Source organism: Oncorhynchus keta, unplaced genomic scaffold, assembly GCF_023373465.1.
Source record: "Oncorhynchus keta strain PuntledgeMale-10-30-2019 unplaced genomic scaffold, Oket_V2 Un_contig_1863_pilon_pilon, whole genome shotgun sequence".
Taxonomy (NCBI): Eukaryota; Metazoa; Chordata; class Actinopteri; order Salmoniformes; family Salmonidae; genus Oncorhynchus; species Oncorhynchus keta.
In genome coordinates, this window is record NW_026281022.1 from 369473 (window position 1) to 390000 (window position 20528).

The 20528-nt window shown below is 42.3% G+C and overlaps 1 protein-coding gene across 3 annotated transcripts in view; it reads right to left on the reverse strand.

Annotated features, from left to right (window-relative positions):
- Positions 1 to 6419: 6419 nt before the first annotated feature.
- The window catches only part of LOC118363155 (fibroblast growth factor 14-like), a 73930-nt gene continuing 59821 nt past the window's right edge, over positions 6420 to 20528 (reverse strand). For all 3 annotated transcript variants that reach the window (XM_052504020.1, XM_052504022.1, XM_052504021.1), the window contains exons 4-5: positions 10100 to 10298; positions 6420 to 10017 (exon numbers count right to left, since the gene is read on the reverse strand). In XM_052504020.1, the coding sequence (XP_052359980.1) occupies positions 9863 to 10017; positions 10100 to 10298 (354 nt within the window). In that variant the 3' untranslated portion in view covers positions 6420 to 9862. The remainder of the gene's footprint in view (positions 10018 to 10099; positions 10299 to 20528) is intronic.

Below are 20528 nucleotides of genomic sequence, written 5' to 3' on the forward strand. Positions count from 1 at the left end.
ATGTCTTAAAGTAATGATGGACTGTTGATTCTCTTTGCTTATTTGAGCTGTTCTTGCCATAATATGGACTTGGTCTTTTACCAAATTGGGCTATCTTCTGTATACCACACCTACCTTGTCACATCACAACTGATTGGCTGTTAATTGAAATGCATTCCAGGTGACTACCTCATGAAGCTGGTTGAGAGAATGCAAAGCTGTCATCAAGGCAAGTTGGTGGCTACTTTGAAGAATCTCAAATATAAAATATATTTAGCTTTGTTTAACACTTTTTTGCTTACTACATGATTCCATGTGTTATTTAATAGTTGTGATGTCTTCACTATTATTCTACAATGTCGAAAATAGTACAGATAAAGAAATCACCCTTGAATGAGTAGGTGTGTCCAAACATTTGATGGGTACTGTATATATATATATATATATATATATAATAATCTACAGAATTCACCAACAGGTGAATAAGAGCACCTGGATAAGAGCACCTGAGAAAGTCTATTTATTCCATGTGAAAATGTAATCTCACCCACACATGCTTTTCTTTAGATGGCCTCTCCATTGAATGAAGCCCACACATGCTTTTCTATCAAACACTATACTGTAAGAGAGAAGAGCTTTCAGAAGAGCTGTCCGATAACCATGTCTGTTATAAACTAACCATTAAAACTGGCCCTGGGCCAGTGGTTACGGTTTCTCTGATCTGAGAAGCAGACCACTCAGTGTGTGATTTGATAGGTGTGAAACTGTGTGTGTGCTGCTGTTGGTTGCCATAGCTACATTAATAGGACTTCAAACCAGGTCCCGCACCAATATGGTCACCACATGGGCATGAGTAGGGAATATTACCATGAAGAGCCTGTCTGTGACGCAGGTTGTGTGTGTGTGTCTCGCAGGCCTGACGTGCTTTGGCTTTGATGATAATGAAGCTGAGAGGAACAGGCTCTCAAGTGACAGATCAATGCCACCTCGACTCGACAGACTGCTGCTGTGTGTGTGTGTTTAATTCCTTTCTGACAATATGCTTATTGGGCTGATAGGTCATTGCTCTGGATGTTTGTGTAAAAAAAGAAGGGAACTTAATTAAAGAGCAGGAAATTAACTAGTTCTTTCACCTTTAGATAAAAATAATGAAAACAGTATTACTGCTCGTACATAATTGGTGTGGGATATTATTCATTTCAGATAAGGCTTCAAATATATATGCATTCAATCATTGCAAGACAATGAAGGCATGCCAACAGATTTTCTTGTGTGTGTGTGTGTGTGTGTGTGTGTGTGTGTGTGTGTGTGTGTGTGTGTGTGTGTGTGTGTGTGTGTGTGTGTGTGTGTGTGTGTGTGTGTGTGTGTGTGTGTGTGTGTGTGTGTGTGTAGGTGCTTGTGTCTGCGTAAATGTGTGTGTTTGTGTCTCTGTGTCTGTGTGATTCTTTTAGCAATGGCAGCATCGACGTGTGGTTGTCAAGGTAGCAGCTCCAGAATTCCAGAATATGCTCACTGAGTCTGTACATAGTCAAAGATTTCCTTAATTTTGGGTCACAGTGTTTAGGGCCAAATAGCATTCTAGTTGGCTCTGTTTTTTTGTAAATTATTTCCAATGTGTCGAGTAATTATCTTTTTGTTTTCTCATGATTTGTTTGGGTCTCATTGTGTTGCTGGACCAGCTTGCTTAGGAGGCTCTTCTCCAGGTTAATTTCTCTGTTGGTGATGGCTTTGTTATGGAAGGTTTGAGAATCGCATCCTTATATAGATGGTTGTAGAATTTATCGTCTCTTTTCTGGATTTGGATAATTGGTGGTTATCGGCCTAATTCTGCTCTGCAGCATTATTTGGTGTTTTACGTTGTACAAGGAGGATATTTTTACAGAATTCTGCATGCAGAGTCTCAATTTGGTGTTTGTCCCATTTTGTGAATTCTTGGTTGGTGAGCGGGTCCTAGACCTCACAACCATAAAGGGAAATGGGTTCTATAACTGATTCAAGTATTTTTTTGCCAGATCCTAATTGGTATGTCGAATTTTATGTTCCTTTCGATGGTATAGAAGGCCCTTCTTACCTTGTCTCTCAAATCGTTCACAACTTTGTGGAAGTTACCTGTGGTGCTGATGTTTAGGCCGAGGTATGTATAGTTTTTTGTGTGCTCTAGGGCAATGGTGTCTTCATGGAATTTGTATTTGTGGTCCTGGGAACTGGACCTTTTTTGGAACACCATTATTTTGGTCTTACTGAGATTTACTGTCAGGGCCCAGGTCTGACAGAATCTGTGCAGAAGATCTACGTGCTGCTGTAGGACTTCAGATTCTAGTAGGGTGAGGCCGGGTGCTGCAGACTGTTCTAGTACCCTCACCAATTCGTTGATATATATGTTGAAGAGGGTGAGGCTTAAGCTGCATCCCTGTCTCACCCCCCGGCCCTGTGGAAAGAAATGTGTGTTTTTTTGCCAATTTTAACTGCACACTTGTTGTTTGTGTACATGGATTTTATAATGTCATATGTTTTATGCCCAACACCACTTTCCATCAATTTGTAAAGCAGGCCCTCATGCCAAATTGAGTCAAAATATTTTTTGAAATCAACAAAGCATGAGCAGACTTTGCCTTTGTTTCTCTCTCGGTCTCTCGGTCTCTCTCTCTATCTCAGTCTTTCTGTCTTCTCTGTCTCTTTTCTCTGTTTCCGTGGGGATTATCATTGTTAGTTTATTGACCACTATGAAGGCATCTCCGAAAAACTTGTGTAATATGGAATGGTGACAATATACAACAGGTGAGATCAGTATATGGTAACATTTAAAGATTTCACCCTAACAGGGCTGAATATGAACACATTCAATGATTGCTATGGGAATTGAGGCAATGTGTGTTTCTTAAATAGCATCCTCTTCATAATCTCATAAAGTCTCTGGCGACATTTGAAAAGTTCACCCTCCTCGTTGTGAGGTCTCCGGATGACATGAGGGCAGATTGTGACTTCTCAGCTGCCTTGCCCTCTGACGCCGGGTGACATTTTAGAACCGTAATCAGGGTGCTGGAGTTAGGAGGAAATAAACATGAGTGTCAGATTGTCCACTGCTATTTCATTTCTACCGTACAATAGTTTTTTTTGTCTCCACAAATGAATTCTGAACTGTAACCTTGCCTTTTCTCTCTGTAGCTTCATCGCCATATTTTATTTAGCCTCTTTTCTAACCTTTTATGTGAAAAAGGACTTTACCCTGACCCCCAAACACACACATTATAACATTTACCTCAAAATGAACACAGCACAGGTAATTGTGTGAAGGGCAGCTAGTATACTCACATTACAAACAACAACATGGTTCCACATGTCTGTACATGTGGGGTGTAAACATTATGACAAATGTGTTTATTTTCTGTTGGTTCCAGATATGGCCAGAATGGCTCATGGTTGTGTCACTTTGTATAATACCCATAAGTCAGTGCTTTGGCATACGCTCTGATTCCACGCGACTTCCCCCTCAATGCTCAGACTAATTTACATTATGCAAAACTTAATTACCACAGCCTAATTAGTTGGCAGTCTCATCTATCATTTAGAAAAGGAGAGGGGATGTCTGTGTGTTTGTCTAAGTGTGTGTGTGTGTGTGTGTGTGTGTGTGTGTGTGTGTGTGTGTGTGTGTGTGTGTGTGTGTGTGTGTGTGTGTGTGTGTGTGTGTGTGTGTGTGTGTGTGTGTGTGTGTGTGTGTGTGTGTGTGTGTGTGTGTGTGTGTGTGTACTGTATCTCTGTGTCAATGGTGTGCCTTAATCTACTGTGTCTTCTTGTGTCAGTTTTCTGAGCTGGTGCATCTTGGGTAAGGCTGTGGGCATGTCAAACTGAATTATGTTTTTCCTGTTCTGGCCACACCTGAAGCTTGACTTCATACAAACATTTTGAAATTCATGTTTTGGTACTCTGGACTCTGTTTGCACATTGACTGAAGGACAGATTGAGGACAGATACTATCAATCGACTGAGGAAGGAAACATAGCTTTCTATTAGCAAATCTCCAATCAACCAATCCCAATCACAGACACATCTTTGTCATTTCCAATCAGCCTATCCAGTGAGCCGTAGCCAGCCAACCACTGTGTAACATGGATTGACGAGTATTGGAGAGGTATTTTCTGCATTTAGGTCAGTTGTATCTGTGTGTTTGTGTGTGCATGCTTTTGCGTGTGTTGTGTGCATGTCTGGGAGTCTGCCTGCCTACCTGTCTGCCTCCGTCTGTCTATCTGCATGTGTATGTACACTACCGTACAAAAGTTTGGGGTCACTTAGAAATGTCCTTGTTTTTGAAAGAAAAGCACATTTTTTGTCCATTAAAATAACATCAAATTGATTGGGAATACAATGTAGACATTGTTAATGTTGTAAATGACTATTGTAGCTGGATTTTTAATGGAATATCTACATAGGCGTACAGAGGCCCATTATCAGCAACCATCACTCCTGTGTTCCAATGGCACATTGTGTTAGCTAATCCAAGTTTATAATTTTAAAAGGCTAATTGATCATTAGAAAACTCTTTTGCAATTGTGGTAGCACAGCTGAAAACTTTTGTGCTGATTAAAGAAGCAAGTGGCCTTCTTTAGACTAGTTGAGTATATGGAGCATCAGCATTTGTGGGTTCGATTACAGGCTCAAAATGGCCAGAAACAAAGACCTTTCTTCTGAAACTCGTCAGTCTATTCTTGTTCTGAGAAATGAAGGCTATTCCATGTGAGAAATTGCCAAGAAACTGAAGATCTCGTACAACGCTGTGTACTACTCCCTTCACAGAACAGCACAAACTGGCTCTAACCAGAATAGAGGTAGTGGGAAACCCGGTGCACAACTGAGCAAGAGGACAAGTACATTAGAGTGTCTCGTTTGAGAAACAGACGCCTCACAAGTCCTCAAATGTCAGTTTCATTAAATAGTACCCGCAAAACACCAGTCTCAAAGTCAATAGTGAAGAGGTGACTCTGGGATGCTGGCCTTCTAGATAAAGTTCCTCTGTCCGGTGTCTGTGTTCTTTTGCCCATCTTAATCTTTTCTTTTTATTGGCCAGTCTGAGATATGGCTTTTTCTTTGCAACTCCACCTAGAAGGCCAGTATCCCGGAGTCGCCTCTTATAAACTTGGATTAGCTAACACAACGTGCCATTGGAACACAGGAGTGATGGTTGCTGATAATGGGCCTCTGTACACCTATGTAGATATTCCATAAGAAATCACCCGTTTCCAGCTACAATAGTCATTTACAACATTAACAATGTCTACACTGTATTTCTGATCAATTTGATGTTATTTTAATGGACAAAAAAATGTGCTGTTCTTTCAAAAACAATGACATTTCTAAGTGACCCCAAACTTTTGAACGGTAGTGTATGTGTCTGTCTATGTGAGATGACTTCATGCCGTTTAAAACATGGGGGATTTTCCTTCACGTGTTCAGTCAGAACTTTTCAATTTTCCATGGAGAATTAGAGGCATTAGACCGGGATGCTGGTTAATATTATGCCTGGCAGCTCTCCACTGGAGCCAATCAGGAGATAAACAGCCAATAGAGGCACACTGAGAGCTATCGACACCCAAACAAAAGACCCAACGTGGATAAATGGCTCAGGAACGTGGGCCTGAACAGGGGAGCTGGAGCGTGCGTTCAAGGGAACACTGCAGAAGTAATGATGCTAAACGGGAGCGTTTTCTCCATTGAAAAGAGCCAGACACAACCTAGGGCACAGTGTCTTTGTCTTCAGCATGTCGTCTGTGTTCTTTTCTGTTATGCCTCTTAGATGACCGAAAAGCCTCGAGTCTGAAGAGACCCTTGAGTCAACGCTGGGCTGTTTGAGTTGCAGTGGAGAGGAGAGCAGTTAAATGAGCCAGTTGGAAGCTGATGATGAGATGGACTTAAAGGGATACTTTGGGATTTTGGCAAAGTTGCCCTTTATCAACTTCCACACAGTCAGATGAACTCATGGATGCCATTTTTATGTTGCTGCATCCAGTATGAAATAAGTTAGAGGTAGTTTTGTGAGCTAATGGTAACTAGCGTTAGCGCAATGACTGGAAGTATATGTTATCTACTAGCATGCTAGCAGTCACAATATACTTACAGTCATTGTGCTAATGCTAGTTAGCAATTGCGTTAATGCTAGTTAGCAACTTCCTTCAAACTGCACACAGATACATACAAATGGTATCAGCGAGTTCCTCTGACTCTGGAGAAGTAGATAAAGGGCTTGATTGCCAAAATCCTGAAGTATCCCTTTAAGGAGGTTATGAAAAAGCTACCAACTCATAGAGAGGAGATATTACCTAATTTATTCAGCTATTCGTCCTTTGTCCAACTCCTATGCCACGTTTTGATGCGAGGAAACATTCTCCATTCTTTGTAATGTACCAGATTGTGACAATGCAGAGTAATGTCAATAACATCACCATGTCTCCTTCATATAAATATTTTATTCAATATGTTGTATCTGTGTATACAATGGAGACACAAACTGTACAGTGCAGACAAACTCTTTTGCATATATATGTATGTAAAGTTAGCGGTACATTTACCGACACAATCTCTTTTTTTTCTTATTTTTGTTTTGACTTGATACACATAGGCTACAGTACTACATGCTTATCTCCACTGCCTTTCTTGTTTACCATGCAACAGGTGAGAGACGTATAGACTGAGAGAGAGAGAGAGAGACAGATGGAGAGATAGAGAGAGGGGTGGGCAGGGGTAAGGGGAAGAATGAGATGGAATGTTGAGAAAGAAAGAAAGGGAGAGAGAAAGAGAGAGAGGTTTGTACATTTGCACAGTCAAAGTCAATTCAATTTGACAAAAACTGATCCAGTCTTACTTGAAGTAGTCAGTTAGAGATTCAGAATCCAGCAGCACATAGAGCTCAACGATGGCAGGATTCAATCAGAGACCTTAGAGAGAGTTTGGCCAATGCAGTCTGAACTATGACATCACAGAGCTCGATGGCAGCCACGTTCGTGTCACTGGGCAATATTGAATCCTCAAGAGGCAGCAATGTGGTGCCCAGCTCTACAGTTGGCCCAACTCTCCATATTAAATGACTCTGGTTTCAACAGGAACAGAAACACCATTAACTCAAAGACACAACACCATCAAATTGTAGGTCTACATTTCTTTGCCAAGAACAGCAGCTTTTGTTCAGCTTGGTACAGACAAAACACTGGACAAGAAGTACAGCAAATGTTGCGTCAACACTTTCCCACAAACAGCCCAGTGGAATCTTTTTTTATTTTATACACCGTACCTTTTCGAGTGGTTTCTCTATGATCTCACCCAGCTAGCAAGCTTAAGGTGGCCCATGAGCAGCCTGGGCCACAGGGCAAATTCGGCATCCATGGCCCATTTTGCTCATAGGCTTTACAGTGGCTGACTGTTGTTATAAGCTCTTGGAGCTAACGTGAGCCTTCAGGTCCCAGGCACGGTTACAGGCTCAGCGAACTACCTCTGCTACTTATACAGGAAGTGACAGATCTTGATCCTCACAGTAAACATTTCATCACAAAAACGTAACAGACCAACATCATTCCCTTATTTCATTTAGACGAATGACAGGTAAAGGAGTTTGGGTAAAGTCAAACGACGGGTAACGTCAAAGTATCAATGGCTTCTAAATGAGAAAGCTACAACTCCAAGATGGGATGGGAGGTTTGTAGTCACAGTGTGAAAGCCAACGGATATAGGACTGCGGCAGCGTACCTCTTACCAATGCCAGCTAACAGCCACACCTCCAACATCACTTCTTTTATTGGTCCGTTTCGGACTGTTCCCTGTAGTGACTCTGTAGTGACTGTTCTTTCAATATTTTTTGTACGTTCTTCGACTTTGTCAACTTCACTATGTGTGCATGTACAGGGAGCTGTCAAAATAAAGGAAACACCAACATAGTGTCGTAATAGGGCGTTGTGCCACGAGCCAGAACAGCTTCAATGCTTCAATGCACCTTGGCATAGATTCTAGAACTGTCTGGAACTCTATTGGAGGGATGCAACACTATTCTTCTGCAAGAAATTCCATCATTTGGTGTTTTGTTAGCAGGTTGACGTTTATTGTCATAAGTCTTGTCCTCGAAGCAGAACTGAGCGATTTCCCCTTAGATAGGCCAGCTGCAAAGTGAAAATGGGCTTTTTGGTGTTCATTTAAGGTTAGGGTTATTTAGGTTAAAAGTGTGGTTAAAGTTAGGTTTAAAATCAGATTTTATGATTTGTGCCTGTGCCAGCTAGCTAGTGACCACTCTGCAGAACAAGATTCATGACAAAAAAACACTAACCTGCGTTTTGTTGATGGTGATGGAAAACGCTGTCTCAGGCACCGCTCCAGAATCTCCCATAACTGTTCAGTTGGGTTGAGATCTAGTGACTGTGCGGCCATTGCCTGTGGTTTACACCATTTTCATGCTCATCAAAACGTTCAGTTACCACTTGTGCCCTGTGGATGGGGGACCCTTATCATCCTAGGGGGGCATAGCCATGGTAGCCAAAATAATGGCCTGCCCAGGATTTAAAAAAATAAATTACCCTAAGATGGGATGTTAATTGCTTAATTAACTCAGGAGCCACACCTGTGTGGAAGCACATTCTTTCAATATACCTGGCATCCCTCATTTACTCAAGTGTTTCCATTATTTTGGGCAGTTACCTATACGTTGCCAGTGAAAATGCTACATGTCGGTCACCCTTGTGCAACTTTTGGCACTTTTCAAAATATTGAATTGGAATTTCAATTCATGTCCTGAATTGACCATGGCTCTGGGATTGAAACTCATAGCTTCTCTGAGCATGCTAGCTACTCTGCTACCATGCACTCTACCTATCTACCATGCATTGCATCTGCTACCTCCTCAATACTACCAACGCATGAACATCTCATCCCCAGCCCCAGTCCTCTCCCTCTATACATGTCTTACAAAATACAAGTATTGCCCTCCTGTATCATTCACTGCCTAAATGAACCTACAAACACACACAGAGAAAATAGTGATAGTAAGAAATAGAATAGAGATGTGGAGGTAGAGATAGAGAGAAGCTAAGAAAGAATGAGAGAGAGAGAAACAGAGAGAGAAAGAAACTAAGATAGAATGAAGGAATGAGAGAGGGAGGGAGAGAGAGAAGCTAAGAAAGAATGAGAGAGAGAGAGAGAGAGAGAGAGAGAGAGAGAGAGAGAGAGAGAGAGAGAGAGAGAGAGAGAGAGAGAGAGAGAGAGAGACAATAATTTGAAAAATAGAAGATGACAATCCTGTTTTGTGTCTGTACAACAATCTATCCAGACGGTCGCTGGTGCATTTTGGGTATAGAATTATAAAGAAACAAATTGGTAAACAGACAACCAAACAGACTGTGGTCAATATGGATGGACTCTGTTGCTATAGTGCGTCAGAGTGAGAGAGGGGGCTTATGGGTAGCCATCAGCAGGCAAGGCTACCTGGCAAAAAGGAAGAGGGAAAAAAACGCTTCGTCATCATTCTCACAGATTGTCACAGAAAAATAATTGTAAGGATTTGAAAAAGGCATTCCGTATCACGTAGGTAGGGCATTCTGCTGTCCAAGTTTGTAGTTTATCTAGCCGATACAAATCAGCCAATCCCCCTCCTCCTCCTTCCCTTCCTCCTCCTTCTCCCCTCCTCTTCTCCCTTCCACCTCCCCCATCCCCCAAATGGAGTGGTCCATTTCCTCATCTCGAACACCACTGCACCGAATCAGCCAAAAAGAGAAAGAGAGAGAGAGAGAGAATGAGCGAGAGAAAGAGAGAGGAGGTGGGACTTAGCCCATAATTGACCAATCAAGGTGAGAGTTTGAGTGCAGTGGGCAGAGTCTCAAGTCTCTGTCGTGCGGGGGGAGAGGAGGGGGCAGGGTTATGTTGCAGTCTCCTTCGGGTCAGGTTTGTTGATTGGTTTGCCCCCGTTCATGGCCACTGGTTCGCTGGTTGTGCTTTTGCTGGGCGGGACTCCGGCAACTTTAGGCAATGTCTCCCTGACGTCGTGCAACGACGGCTCCTTGTACATCGCAACTACAGAGAACAGGAGAGATCAGAGTGTTAGAGCGTGTGAGTGTGTGTGTGTGCATCCATGTGTGTGTGACAACCCCCTTACCTTCTATAGGTTTGGGCAGGAAGTGAGCGGCTGGTTTGGTCTTTTTCACTCGGTTGCCCTTCATGGGCTGTCCTTCCTTGTTCAGGCCCAAGAACCAGGCCCTCCCAGACTCATTCTGTCTGTACAGCATCGACGAGTAGATCACATAGTAGTTCTCAAACACAGACTCCTTAAACTTACACTCTGCTGTAAACAGCTCCTACAGGAGACACATAAACACATACACACACACACGCACAGGCACACAAACGTGTGCAGGCACACACACACACACACACACACACACACACACACACACACACACACACACACACACACACACACACACACACACACACACACACACACACACACACACACACACACACACACACACACACACACACAGAGAATCAGTATCAAACATACAACAATGGACAAATTGCTACCACTTAATATTCCATTAGATACCAGCCAAACATCCATCCAAGATTTTTATAATAGTTTCAATTCAACTGTTTCCATGACGTTTATTTAACTTCCATTGGCGACGATTTACCAACATTCAACCTGCTAAATGACTCACCCTGAATTGAATTCCGCTGCTCTATCGATCTCTACATACATTCAGCCTGAATCCTAAAAGTTGTTCAGCCATCCTAGAAGTTGTTTGTGCTCACTACAAAACAAATTCATCTGTGATTGGATCGTCTCTAACCAATCAGAGAATCAAAGGCAATGATGTGATTCATGGTTCATGATGGCTCGCTCTAGCCCAACCCATTGGTTTCTGGAACCAATCAGAATGTTTAGAATGTGTTTGCATTCTACAAGATGTCAGGGAGGAAAGCAAATCCGGACTCATTGTGGAGAAGAAACGCTAGTGGGGGTGGTGTTTGGCGCTGTGGCTGGATGGGCAGTCAGTCTCCTAAATGACTGATTTGTACTGTAATTAACCATCACTAGCTTCCAGGGCTTCAGAGAGACAGACGGGCGGGGAAAACATTGAAATTCCAATCAGGTGTGCTTGTCAGTCACCACCACAAGAAAAGAGACACTCGCTCACCTGTGTGGGCCTTTGTTCCCAGTTACCATGGAAACGATGGAACAGAGAAGATGGGCGGGGAAGAGGAGGAGGATGGGGAAGTGGTTTGATGTGATGTCTAGGTGTGATTGATCGTGTTTGTGGTTGGCAACATATTTCCATTTTCCTTTGCTCTTTTTATGGTTCTCATTATGGTTCACTGCACTTTTCCCCTGTGTCTTTCAACTCTGTCCAATTAGCACATTCAGGCTGTGTCTCAATAGTCTAAAGTTGCTTCCTCTACTCTTCTCTCCTCTCTTTCATCTGCTCTGATGTGAAAGTATTGGACAGGTGTCCACCATGTTGTTTTTACTTATCCTGTGATTTCAGATCATTTAAAGGCCCAATGCAGACATTTCTTATTTTTTTATCTCAACATCAAATCATTTCTGGGTAACAATTAAGTACCTTACTGTGATTGTTTTCAATTAAAATAGTAAAAAATAAACAAAAATAGCTTCTTAGCAAAGATTGATTTTCTCAAGCAAAAATGTTGCTATGAATGTCTGGGAGGGGTTTGAGTGGGGAGGGGAAAGCTGAAAACTAGCTGTTATTGGCAGCGAGGTGAGGAACCCTCTTTCTAATTGGTCTATTAATTAATTCACCACCTGGCGACACCACCAGGCAGGCCAAAACTCCATCCCACCAAAATATACATTTTTAAACAGATCTTTCACGAAAAATACATTATCATAATTTTCACAATTTCACAGTATTATTCCAACCTCATAGTGTGGAAATATATATAAAACACAGTGAAATCCCGCTTTTGACTACACTGGGCCTTTAAGGTGAGATGACAAGGAGAGGAAGCCATTTTAGAATATTGAGATGGACCTGCATACTGAACAATGTTATAAAACACAGGCTGTTAGAGAGAGAGAAGAGGAGGCAGTGGAGATTAAAGGAGAGAAAGAAAGAGGGGAAGGAAAGAATTAGAAAGAAAGGAGGACGTAGGAGGAGAGAAGAGGGAGATAAAATCACCAAGGGAGGAGGATGTTTCCTGGGGGGGAAACACACAAACACACACAGTCTTGAAAAACTAACCTTGTGGGGAGACACAATTCAGTCCCATTCAAAATCCTATTTTCCCTAACCCCTCAACCTAACACTAACCTTAACCCCAAAACCTAACCCTAGCTCCTAACCCTAAACATAATTCTAACCTTAACTCTAAACCCCATAGAAATAGTATTTGACCTTGTGTGGACTAACAAAATGTCCCTAGTTGGTCAAATTTCTCTTTGTTTACTATTCTTCTGGGGACTTCTGTTGCAACAAGTATAGTTAAACATGTTCACACACACACACACACACACACACACACACACACACACACACACACACACACACACACACACACACACAACACACACACACACACACACACACACACACACACACACACACACACACACAATTTCCTGCAGCAACAACAAATGTGAATTATTATGTGGATTATAATTAATGGACATTTTTGTATGAGTTGATACATTTTCCACAAGGGAAAATCAAGTCTGACATTTCGAAGTGGAAATTACAAACTTCAGAAGCCTTCTTAAACCTTGAATATACTAGACGTTTTAAATGTCCTGCATTGCAGGAAACTTCTCCTGCAACAGGGTGATCAAATAAAGATCCTACATCTGTACACACACACATGCTGGACCTTAATATTTTATAATATTAGAAACTGACTTAGGGACAGTTTTCGTGCTGTGCTCTATACAGCTGAGGTCAGACCAGTGGTTAGAAGGGTGCTGAGGTCAGACCAGGGGTTAGAAGGGTGCAGAGGTCAGACCAAGGGTTAGAAGGGTGCAGAGGTCAGACCAGGGGTTAGAAGGGTGCTGACAGTGATCCAGTATTGATCCCACATGACCACCTGGTCCCAGTGGAGACAGCTCTTATTGTTTTCTCTGTCATGCAGGGAGTGTGTGTCAGTGTGTGTGTGTGTGTATGTGGTGTGGTGTGTGTGGTGTGGTGTGTATTGTTTGTGTGTGAAGTGTGGTGTTTGTGTGTATGTGTATATGTGTGTATGTGTGGTAAGTGTGTGTATGTGTGGTGTGTGTGTATGTGTGTCATGTGATTAAGTGTGTATGTGTGTGTGTGTTTGTGTGTGTGTTTGTGCCTCCAACACGGTTCATTATCACACTGCTAATTACCCAGGGGAATTGTGGGTAAACAAGTAAGTTAAAGAAAGGAAAGAGGGCGAGAGGAGGAGGACTGGAGAATGGCAGAATACAGAAGGACAGAATAAACACTGTGTGAAGGAACTAGTGAAACCTAGAGACCTCTTTAGATGGAGTGTTTAAGTCTTAAAAGGGCAATCTTCATTTTTGGCAAATATAATTTTTGTATAAGTTATCTTTTTGAAAGTATTTTGGCCGTAAACCAAAAAAGCAGTACGATACTCTGAGAAAAATGGTGGAAACATGGTGTTCAGTTCCACAGTTGTCTGTATCTCTTCAGCTGCCATAAACTGTTAACATGGAGAGGTATAGAGTAGCATCCCTGCTGTTGTGTGTTCGGTCTGGTTGTCCTTTAGTGAGGATGACACCATGCTCTTCCTTTCAACTCCACAAACCTTTCATCTAGTCATCCTGTCCTGTCTCTGGATCCAACACGCACGTGCACACACACACGCCACAAGGTCTAGGTCAGAAAACAGATGCTGTGGTATAGAGAGGAAAAGTGTGAGAGAGAAAGAGAGAGAGAGAGAGATAGAGAGAGAGGGTGAGAGAGAAGAGGAAGAGAAGAGAGGGTGAGAGAGAAGAGGAAGAGAAGAGAGACTGATAGAAGAGGCAGAGAGAGAGAGAGAGAGAGTGAGAGAAGAGGGAGAGCGAGAGAGAGAGAAGAGGGAGAGCGAGAGAGAGAGAAGACGAAGAGGGAGCGATAAAGAGAAGAGAGGGAGAGAAGAGGGAGAGAAGAGGAAGAGAGGGAGAGAAGAGGAAGAGAAGAGAAAGAGAGCGAGAGACAAGGAAGAGAGAGAGAGAGAGAGAGAGAGAGAGAGAGAGAGAGAGAGAGAGAGAAAGGATGAGAAGAGAGAGAGAAGAGAGAAGAGGAAGAGAGAGTGAGAGAAGAGAAAGAGAGAGAAGGAAGAAGAGAAAGAAAGAGAGAGAAGATGAAGAGAGAGAGAGAAGGAAGAAGAGAAAGAGAGAGAAGAGAGAAGAGGAAGAGAGAGTGAGAGAAGAGAAAGAGAGAGAAGGAAGAAGAGGAAGAGAGAGAGAGAGAAGAGAAAGAGAGAGAAGAGGAAGAGAGAGTGAGAGAAGAGAAAGAGAGAGAAGGAAGAAGAGAAAGAGAGAGAAGAGAGAAGAGGAAGAGAGAGTGAGAGAAGAGAAAGAGAGAGAAGGAAGAAGAGGAAGAGAGAGTGAGAGAAGAGAAAGAGAGAGAAGGAAGAAGAGAAAGAGAGAGAAGAGAGAAGAGGAAGAGAGAGTGAGAGAAGAGAAAGAGAGAGAAGGAAGAAGAGAAAGAGAGAGAGAGAAGATGAAGAGAGAGTGAGAGAAGAGAAAGAGAAAGAGAAGGAAGAAGAGAAAGAGAGAGAGAGAAGATGAAGAGAGAGAGAGAGAGCAAAAGAGAGATATACACACAGCCATACAAAGGTTTAATGTATTTCTCCACCAAATAAACAAATAACTACCCCCCAACGGGGAGCAATGGTGGGGAAGAGTACAGTTGAGAGTTTCAGCATGTGTGAGTGTGTGTGTGCGCGCATGTATGTGTTGCCTATGTAGTTCTCCCTCCATAGTATTAATATGTAGAGGATATGATAGTTCTCCCTCCATAGTATTAACATGTAGAGGATATGATAGTTCTCCCTCCATAGTATTAACATGTACAGGATATGATAGTTCTCCCTCCATAGTATTAACATGTAGAGGATATGATAGTTCTCCCTCCATAGTATTAACATGTAGAGGATATGATAGTTCTCCCTCCATAGTATTAACATGTAGAGGATATGATAGTTCTCCCTCCATAGTATTAACATGTAGAGGATATGATAGTTCTCCCTCCATAGTATTAACATGTAGAGGATATGATAGTTCTCCCTCCATAGTATTAACACGTAGAGGATCTGATAGTTCTCCCTCCATAGTATTAACATGTACAGGATATGATAGTTCTCCCTCCATAGTATTAACATGTAGAGGATATGATAGTTCTCCCTCCATAGTATTAACATGTAGAGGATATGATAGTTCTCCCTCCATAGTATTAACATATAGAGGATATGATAGTTCTCCCTCCATGGTATTAACATGTAGAGGATATGATAGTTCTCCCTCCATAGTATTAACATATAGAGGATATGATAGTTCTCCCTCCATAGTATTAACATGTACAGGATATGATAGTTCTCCTTCCATAGTATTAACATGTAGAGGATATGATAGTTCTCCCTCCATAGTATTAACATGTAGAGGATATGATAGTTCTCCCTCCATAGTATTAACATGTAGAGGATATGATAGTTCTCCCTCCATAGTATTAACATGTACAGGATATGATAGTTCTCCCTCCATAGTATTAACATGTAGAGGATATGATAGTTCTCCCTCCATAGTATTAACATGTAGAGGATATGATAGTTCTCCCTCCATAGTATTAACATGTAGAGGATATGATAGTTCTCCCTCCATAGTATTAACATGTAGAGGATATGATAGTTCTCCCTCCATAGTATTAACATATAGAGGATATGATAGTTCTCCCTCCATAGTATTAACATGTAGAGGATATGATAGTTCTCCCTCCATAGTATTAACATATAGAGGATATGATAGTTCTTCCTCCATAGTATTAACATGTAGAGGATATGATAGTTCTCCCTCCATAGTATTAACATGTAGAGGATATGATAGTTCTCCCTCCATAGTATTAACATGTAGAGGATATGATAGTTCTCCCTCCATAGTATTAACATATAGAGGATATGATAGTTCTCCCTCCATAGTATTAACATGTAGAGGATATGATAGTTCTCCCTCCATAGTATTAACATGTAGAGGATATGATAGTTCTCCCTCCATAGTATTAACATGTAGAGGATATGATAGTTCTCCCTCCATAGTATTAACATGTAGAGGATATGATAGTTCTCCCTCCATAGTATTAACATGTACAGGATATGATAGTTCTCCCTCCATAGTATTAACATGTAGAGGATATGATAGTTCTCCCTCCATAGTATTAACATGTACAGGATATGATTGTTCTCCCTCCATAGTATTAATATGTAGAGGATATGATAGTTCTCCCTCCATAGTATTAACATATAGAGGATATGATAGTTCTCCCTTCATAGTATTAACATGTACAGGATATGATAGTTCTCCCTCCACAGTATTAACATGTAGAGGATATGATAGTTCTCCCTCCATAGTATTAACATGTACAGGATATGATAGTTCTTCCTCCATAGTATTAACATGTAGAGGATATGATAGTTCTCCCTCCATAGTATTAACATGTAGAGGATATGATAGTTCTCCCTCCATAGTATTAACATATAGAGGATATGATAGTTCTCCCTCCATAGTATTAACATGTAGAGGATATGATAGTTCTCCCTCCATAGTATTAACATGTACAGGATATGATAGTTCTCCCTCCATAGTATTAACATGTAGAGGATATGATAGTTCTCCCTCCATAGTATTAACATGTACAGGATATGATAGTTCTCCCTCCATAGTATTAACATGTAGAGGATATGATAGTTCTCCCTCCATAGTATTAACATGTAGAGGATATGATAGTTCTCCCTCCATAGTATTAACATGTAGAGGATATGATAGTTCTCCCTCCATAGTATTAACATGTAGAGGATATGATAGTTCTCCCTCCATAGTATTAACATGTAGAGGATATGATAGTTCTCCCTCCATAGTATTAACATGTAGAGGATATGATAGTTCTCCCTCCATAGTATTAACATGTAGAGGATATGATAGTTCTCTCCTCCATAGTATTAACATGTAGAGGATATGAGTTCTCCTCCATAGTTAACATGTAGAGGATATGATAGTTCTCCCTCCATAGTATTAACATGTAGAGGATATGATAGTTCTCCCTCCATAGTATTAACATAGAGGATATGATAGTTCTCCCTCCATAGTATTAACATGTAGAGGATATGATAGTTCTCCCTCCATAGTATTAACATGTAGAGGATATGATAGTTCTCCTCCATAGTATTAACATGTAGAGGATATGATAGTTCTCCCTCCATAGTATTAACATGTAGAGGATATGATAGTTCTCCCTCCATAGTATTAACATGTAGAGGATATGATAGTTCTCTCCTAACATGTAGAGGATATGATATCCATAGTATTAACATGTAGAGGATATGATAGTTCTCCCTCCATAGTATTAACATGTAGAGGATATGATAGTTCTCCCTCCATAGTATTAACATGTAGAGGATATGATAGTTCTCCCTCCATAGTATTAACATGTAGAGGATATGATAGTTCTCCCTCAATAGAAAACTCTCAGACCCGATGGTGAGGGCTACAGTATATACTGTACACTGTTTTTGTTACTATAACGGTGTAAACCAACCTACAGGTTTCCGTGTAAACTGTGTGTGTGCGTTGTCTGTGTGTCTGCATGAGTGTCTGCATGAGTGTGTGCTCGAGTACTCAGATGTGTGTGTTCTTCACACTCTTCAACACACACTCAGAGCTGGTTTCCTCTTGCCCAGCGTGGTTGGTAATTAACACATACCAGATCATTTCACACTCGTCCATCTGTTGACTGCAGAGACAGAGACCGAGAGAGATGGATGGATAGAGACGAGTCTCTCTCTGCAACCAGAGAGCCATCTCATCTGTCTGACAGATGTGTAGTACTATAGATCATCTTGATGCTTCATCTTCAGGAGGAGTAACACTACAACAATCTACTCTGGATCTTACTGTTAAGGTTCGGCCATCTTGTGTCTTTGTGATTCATCAAAGCTGCACCTTTATGAACCATTTAGTTCCAGGTAGTTTTCAATTGTGTTGAATTCTTTGAAGTACTAGAGCAGCATATATGTTGTATTATTATAAAACATAATTCTTCGGTAAAAAACAGGTAATATCTGTTAAATCCCAACCAGCTTTTTTCTTCAGTCAGCGGTGTGTGTGCGTGCGCGGGTGCATGTGGACAGGACTTCCCCCATCAATAATTAAAAATCAGCCCTCCTCCCTCTGTCTCAAACTGAACAGAGAAACAGAACATAACCTCTCTCCTCCAAAAAAGGACAAAACAAGCGGCCGGCTGCTCTCCTCTCGGCAGCATCATGTCACTGTCCCTCGCTCCGACACAGTGAGGAAAAATAAGGGATATTTGACTGCTCTGGTGTGTCAGGGTCGGGAATAATTCATATTTCCCTCCCTCTCCATGTCCCTCCCTCCCTCTCCATATCTCACTCTCACCCACTCTCTCTCACCCTCTTTCTCACCACTTCACTTTCTCTCAAGGAAGCCCTCAAGTTTCCTTGGAGACAAGGAGAGAGAGGAGGGTTTGGGTGCAAACGGATGTGGATTTCTCTCTATTTCAATCTCTCTCTCTCTTTCTCTCTCTGCTGGTCTTTTCCATATAAAGCTCCTTGTTAGAACACTGCCTGTCGAAGCAGAAGCAGCTGATGTAATTCCATTATTATGTGAAGAATAAAGAGGATGAGTGATGGTGAATTCACAATGAGAAACACGAAGGGAACTGCTCTTCTGATATATCTATTGTCATATAGTGACATGCCCATTGATTCATCACCAACCCCATAAAGACTAGAGAACTATTCAAGATAAGAATCTTACTGAGGAGTCATATAATGTGTCAGCCGAAAGAGAAGATGACCTCTCGTGCCCTACCTCGGGTAATGACCAGAGGAGGCTGGTGGGAGGCGCTACAGGAGGACGGGCTCACTGTTACGGCTGGAATGGAATCAATGGAACGGAGTTAAATGTGTAGTTTCCATGTGTTTGATACCGTTCCATAGATTCCATTCCAGCCACTAGGATGAGCCTGTCCTCCTATAGCGCCTCCCACCAGCCTCCTCTGGTCATGACAATGTTTAGTATTCATGACGCATGTTCCCCTTCATACGAACCCGGGGTGAACCAATGGTCAGACAGACAGCACTGTACACATAAAATAAGCCACGGGAGATTTTTTGAGCGAGAATAAAGACGACTTTCGAGTAGTAAGCCATGTTAATAAGAAGGGTCTAGAAGAGTCTTATATGGTGAGCTACCGAGTGACTAGGACAGGCAAGACCCATACTATTGTGGACGACTTAATTCTTCCTGCTGCCGCGGATATTGCTGGGACAATGCTGGGGGAAGGCCCAAAAGAACTACACAGACAATGCCTTCATAAACAACACTGTTCCACGACGCATCAGTGACATGGCAGGAGATGTTTTGAAACAATTACTGCTTCGCATTCAAGCCAGTGAATTATTTGCGTTACAGCTGGATGAGTCAACAGACGTGGCGGGCCTGGCACAGCTCCTGGTATATGTCCGTTACGTTTATGGGGGTCAATTAAGGAAGACATCCTCTTCTGCAAACTGCTGGAAATCCAACATTGCAGAGTTATGTGCATCCTGTCAAGCAAACCCTTCTCATTAACCTGTGGTGAGTTATTCACCAGTTTTGATAAACAAATAAGGTTTTATATGTAAGATGGTGAAATAAATAGCAAAATGATTGATTATTATTATATTATTATTTGTGCCCTGGTCCTATAAGAGCTCTTTGTCACTTCCCACGAGACAGGTTGTGACAAAAACTCACACTCACACTCATCATTAGGAGCCTGTGTGGCAGGCTTCCAATAATGGCAAAAAACAACATTTGATAGAGCGCTGACCCTGGTGCTGGAGGGGGTACAGTTGACCCTGGTGCTGGAGGGGGTACAGTTGACCCTGGTGCTGGAGGGGGTACAGATGACCCTGGTGCTGGAGGGGGTACAGATGACCCTGGTGCTGGAGGGGGTACAGATGACCCTGGTGCTAGAGGGGGTATAGCTGACCCTGGTGCTGGAGGGGGTACAGATGACCCTGGTGCTGGAGGGGGTACAGCTGACCCTGGTGCTGGAGGGGGTACAGCTGACCCTGGTGCTAGAGGGGGTACAGCTGACCCTGGTGCTAGAGGGGAGGGGGTACAGCTGACCCTGGTGCTAGAGGGGAGGGGGTACAGCTGACCCTGGTGCTAGAGGGGAGGGGTACAGTTGACCCTGGTGCTGGAGGGGGTACAGATGACCCTGGTGCTGGAGGGAGTACAGCTGACCCTGGTGCTGGAGGGGGTACAGATGACCCTGGTGCTGGAGGGGGTACAGCTGACCCTGGTGCTAGAGGGGGTACAGATGACC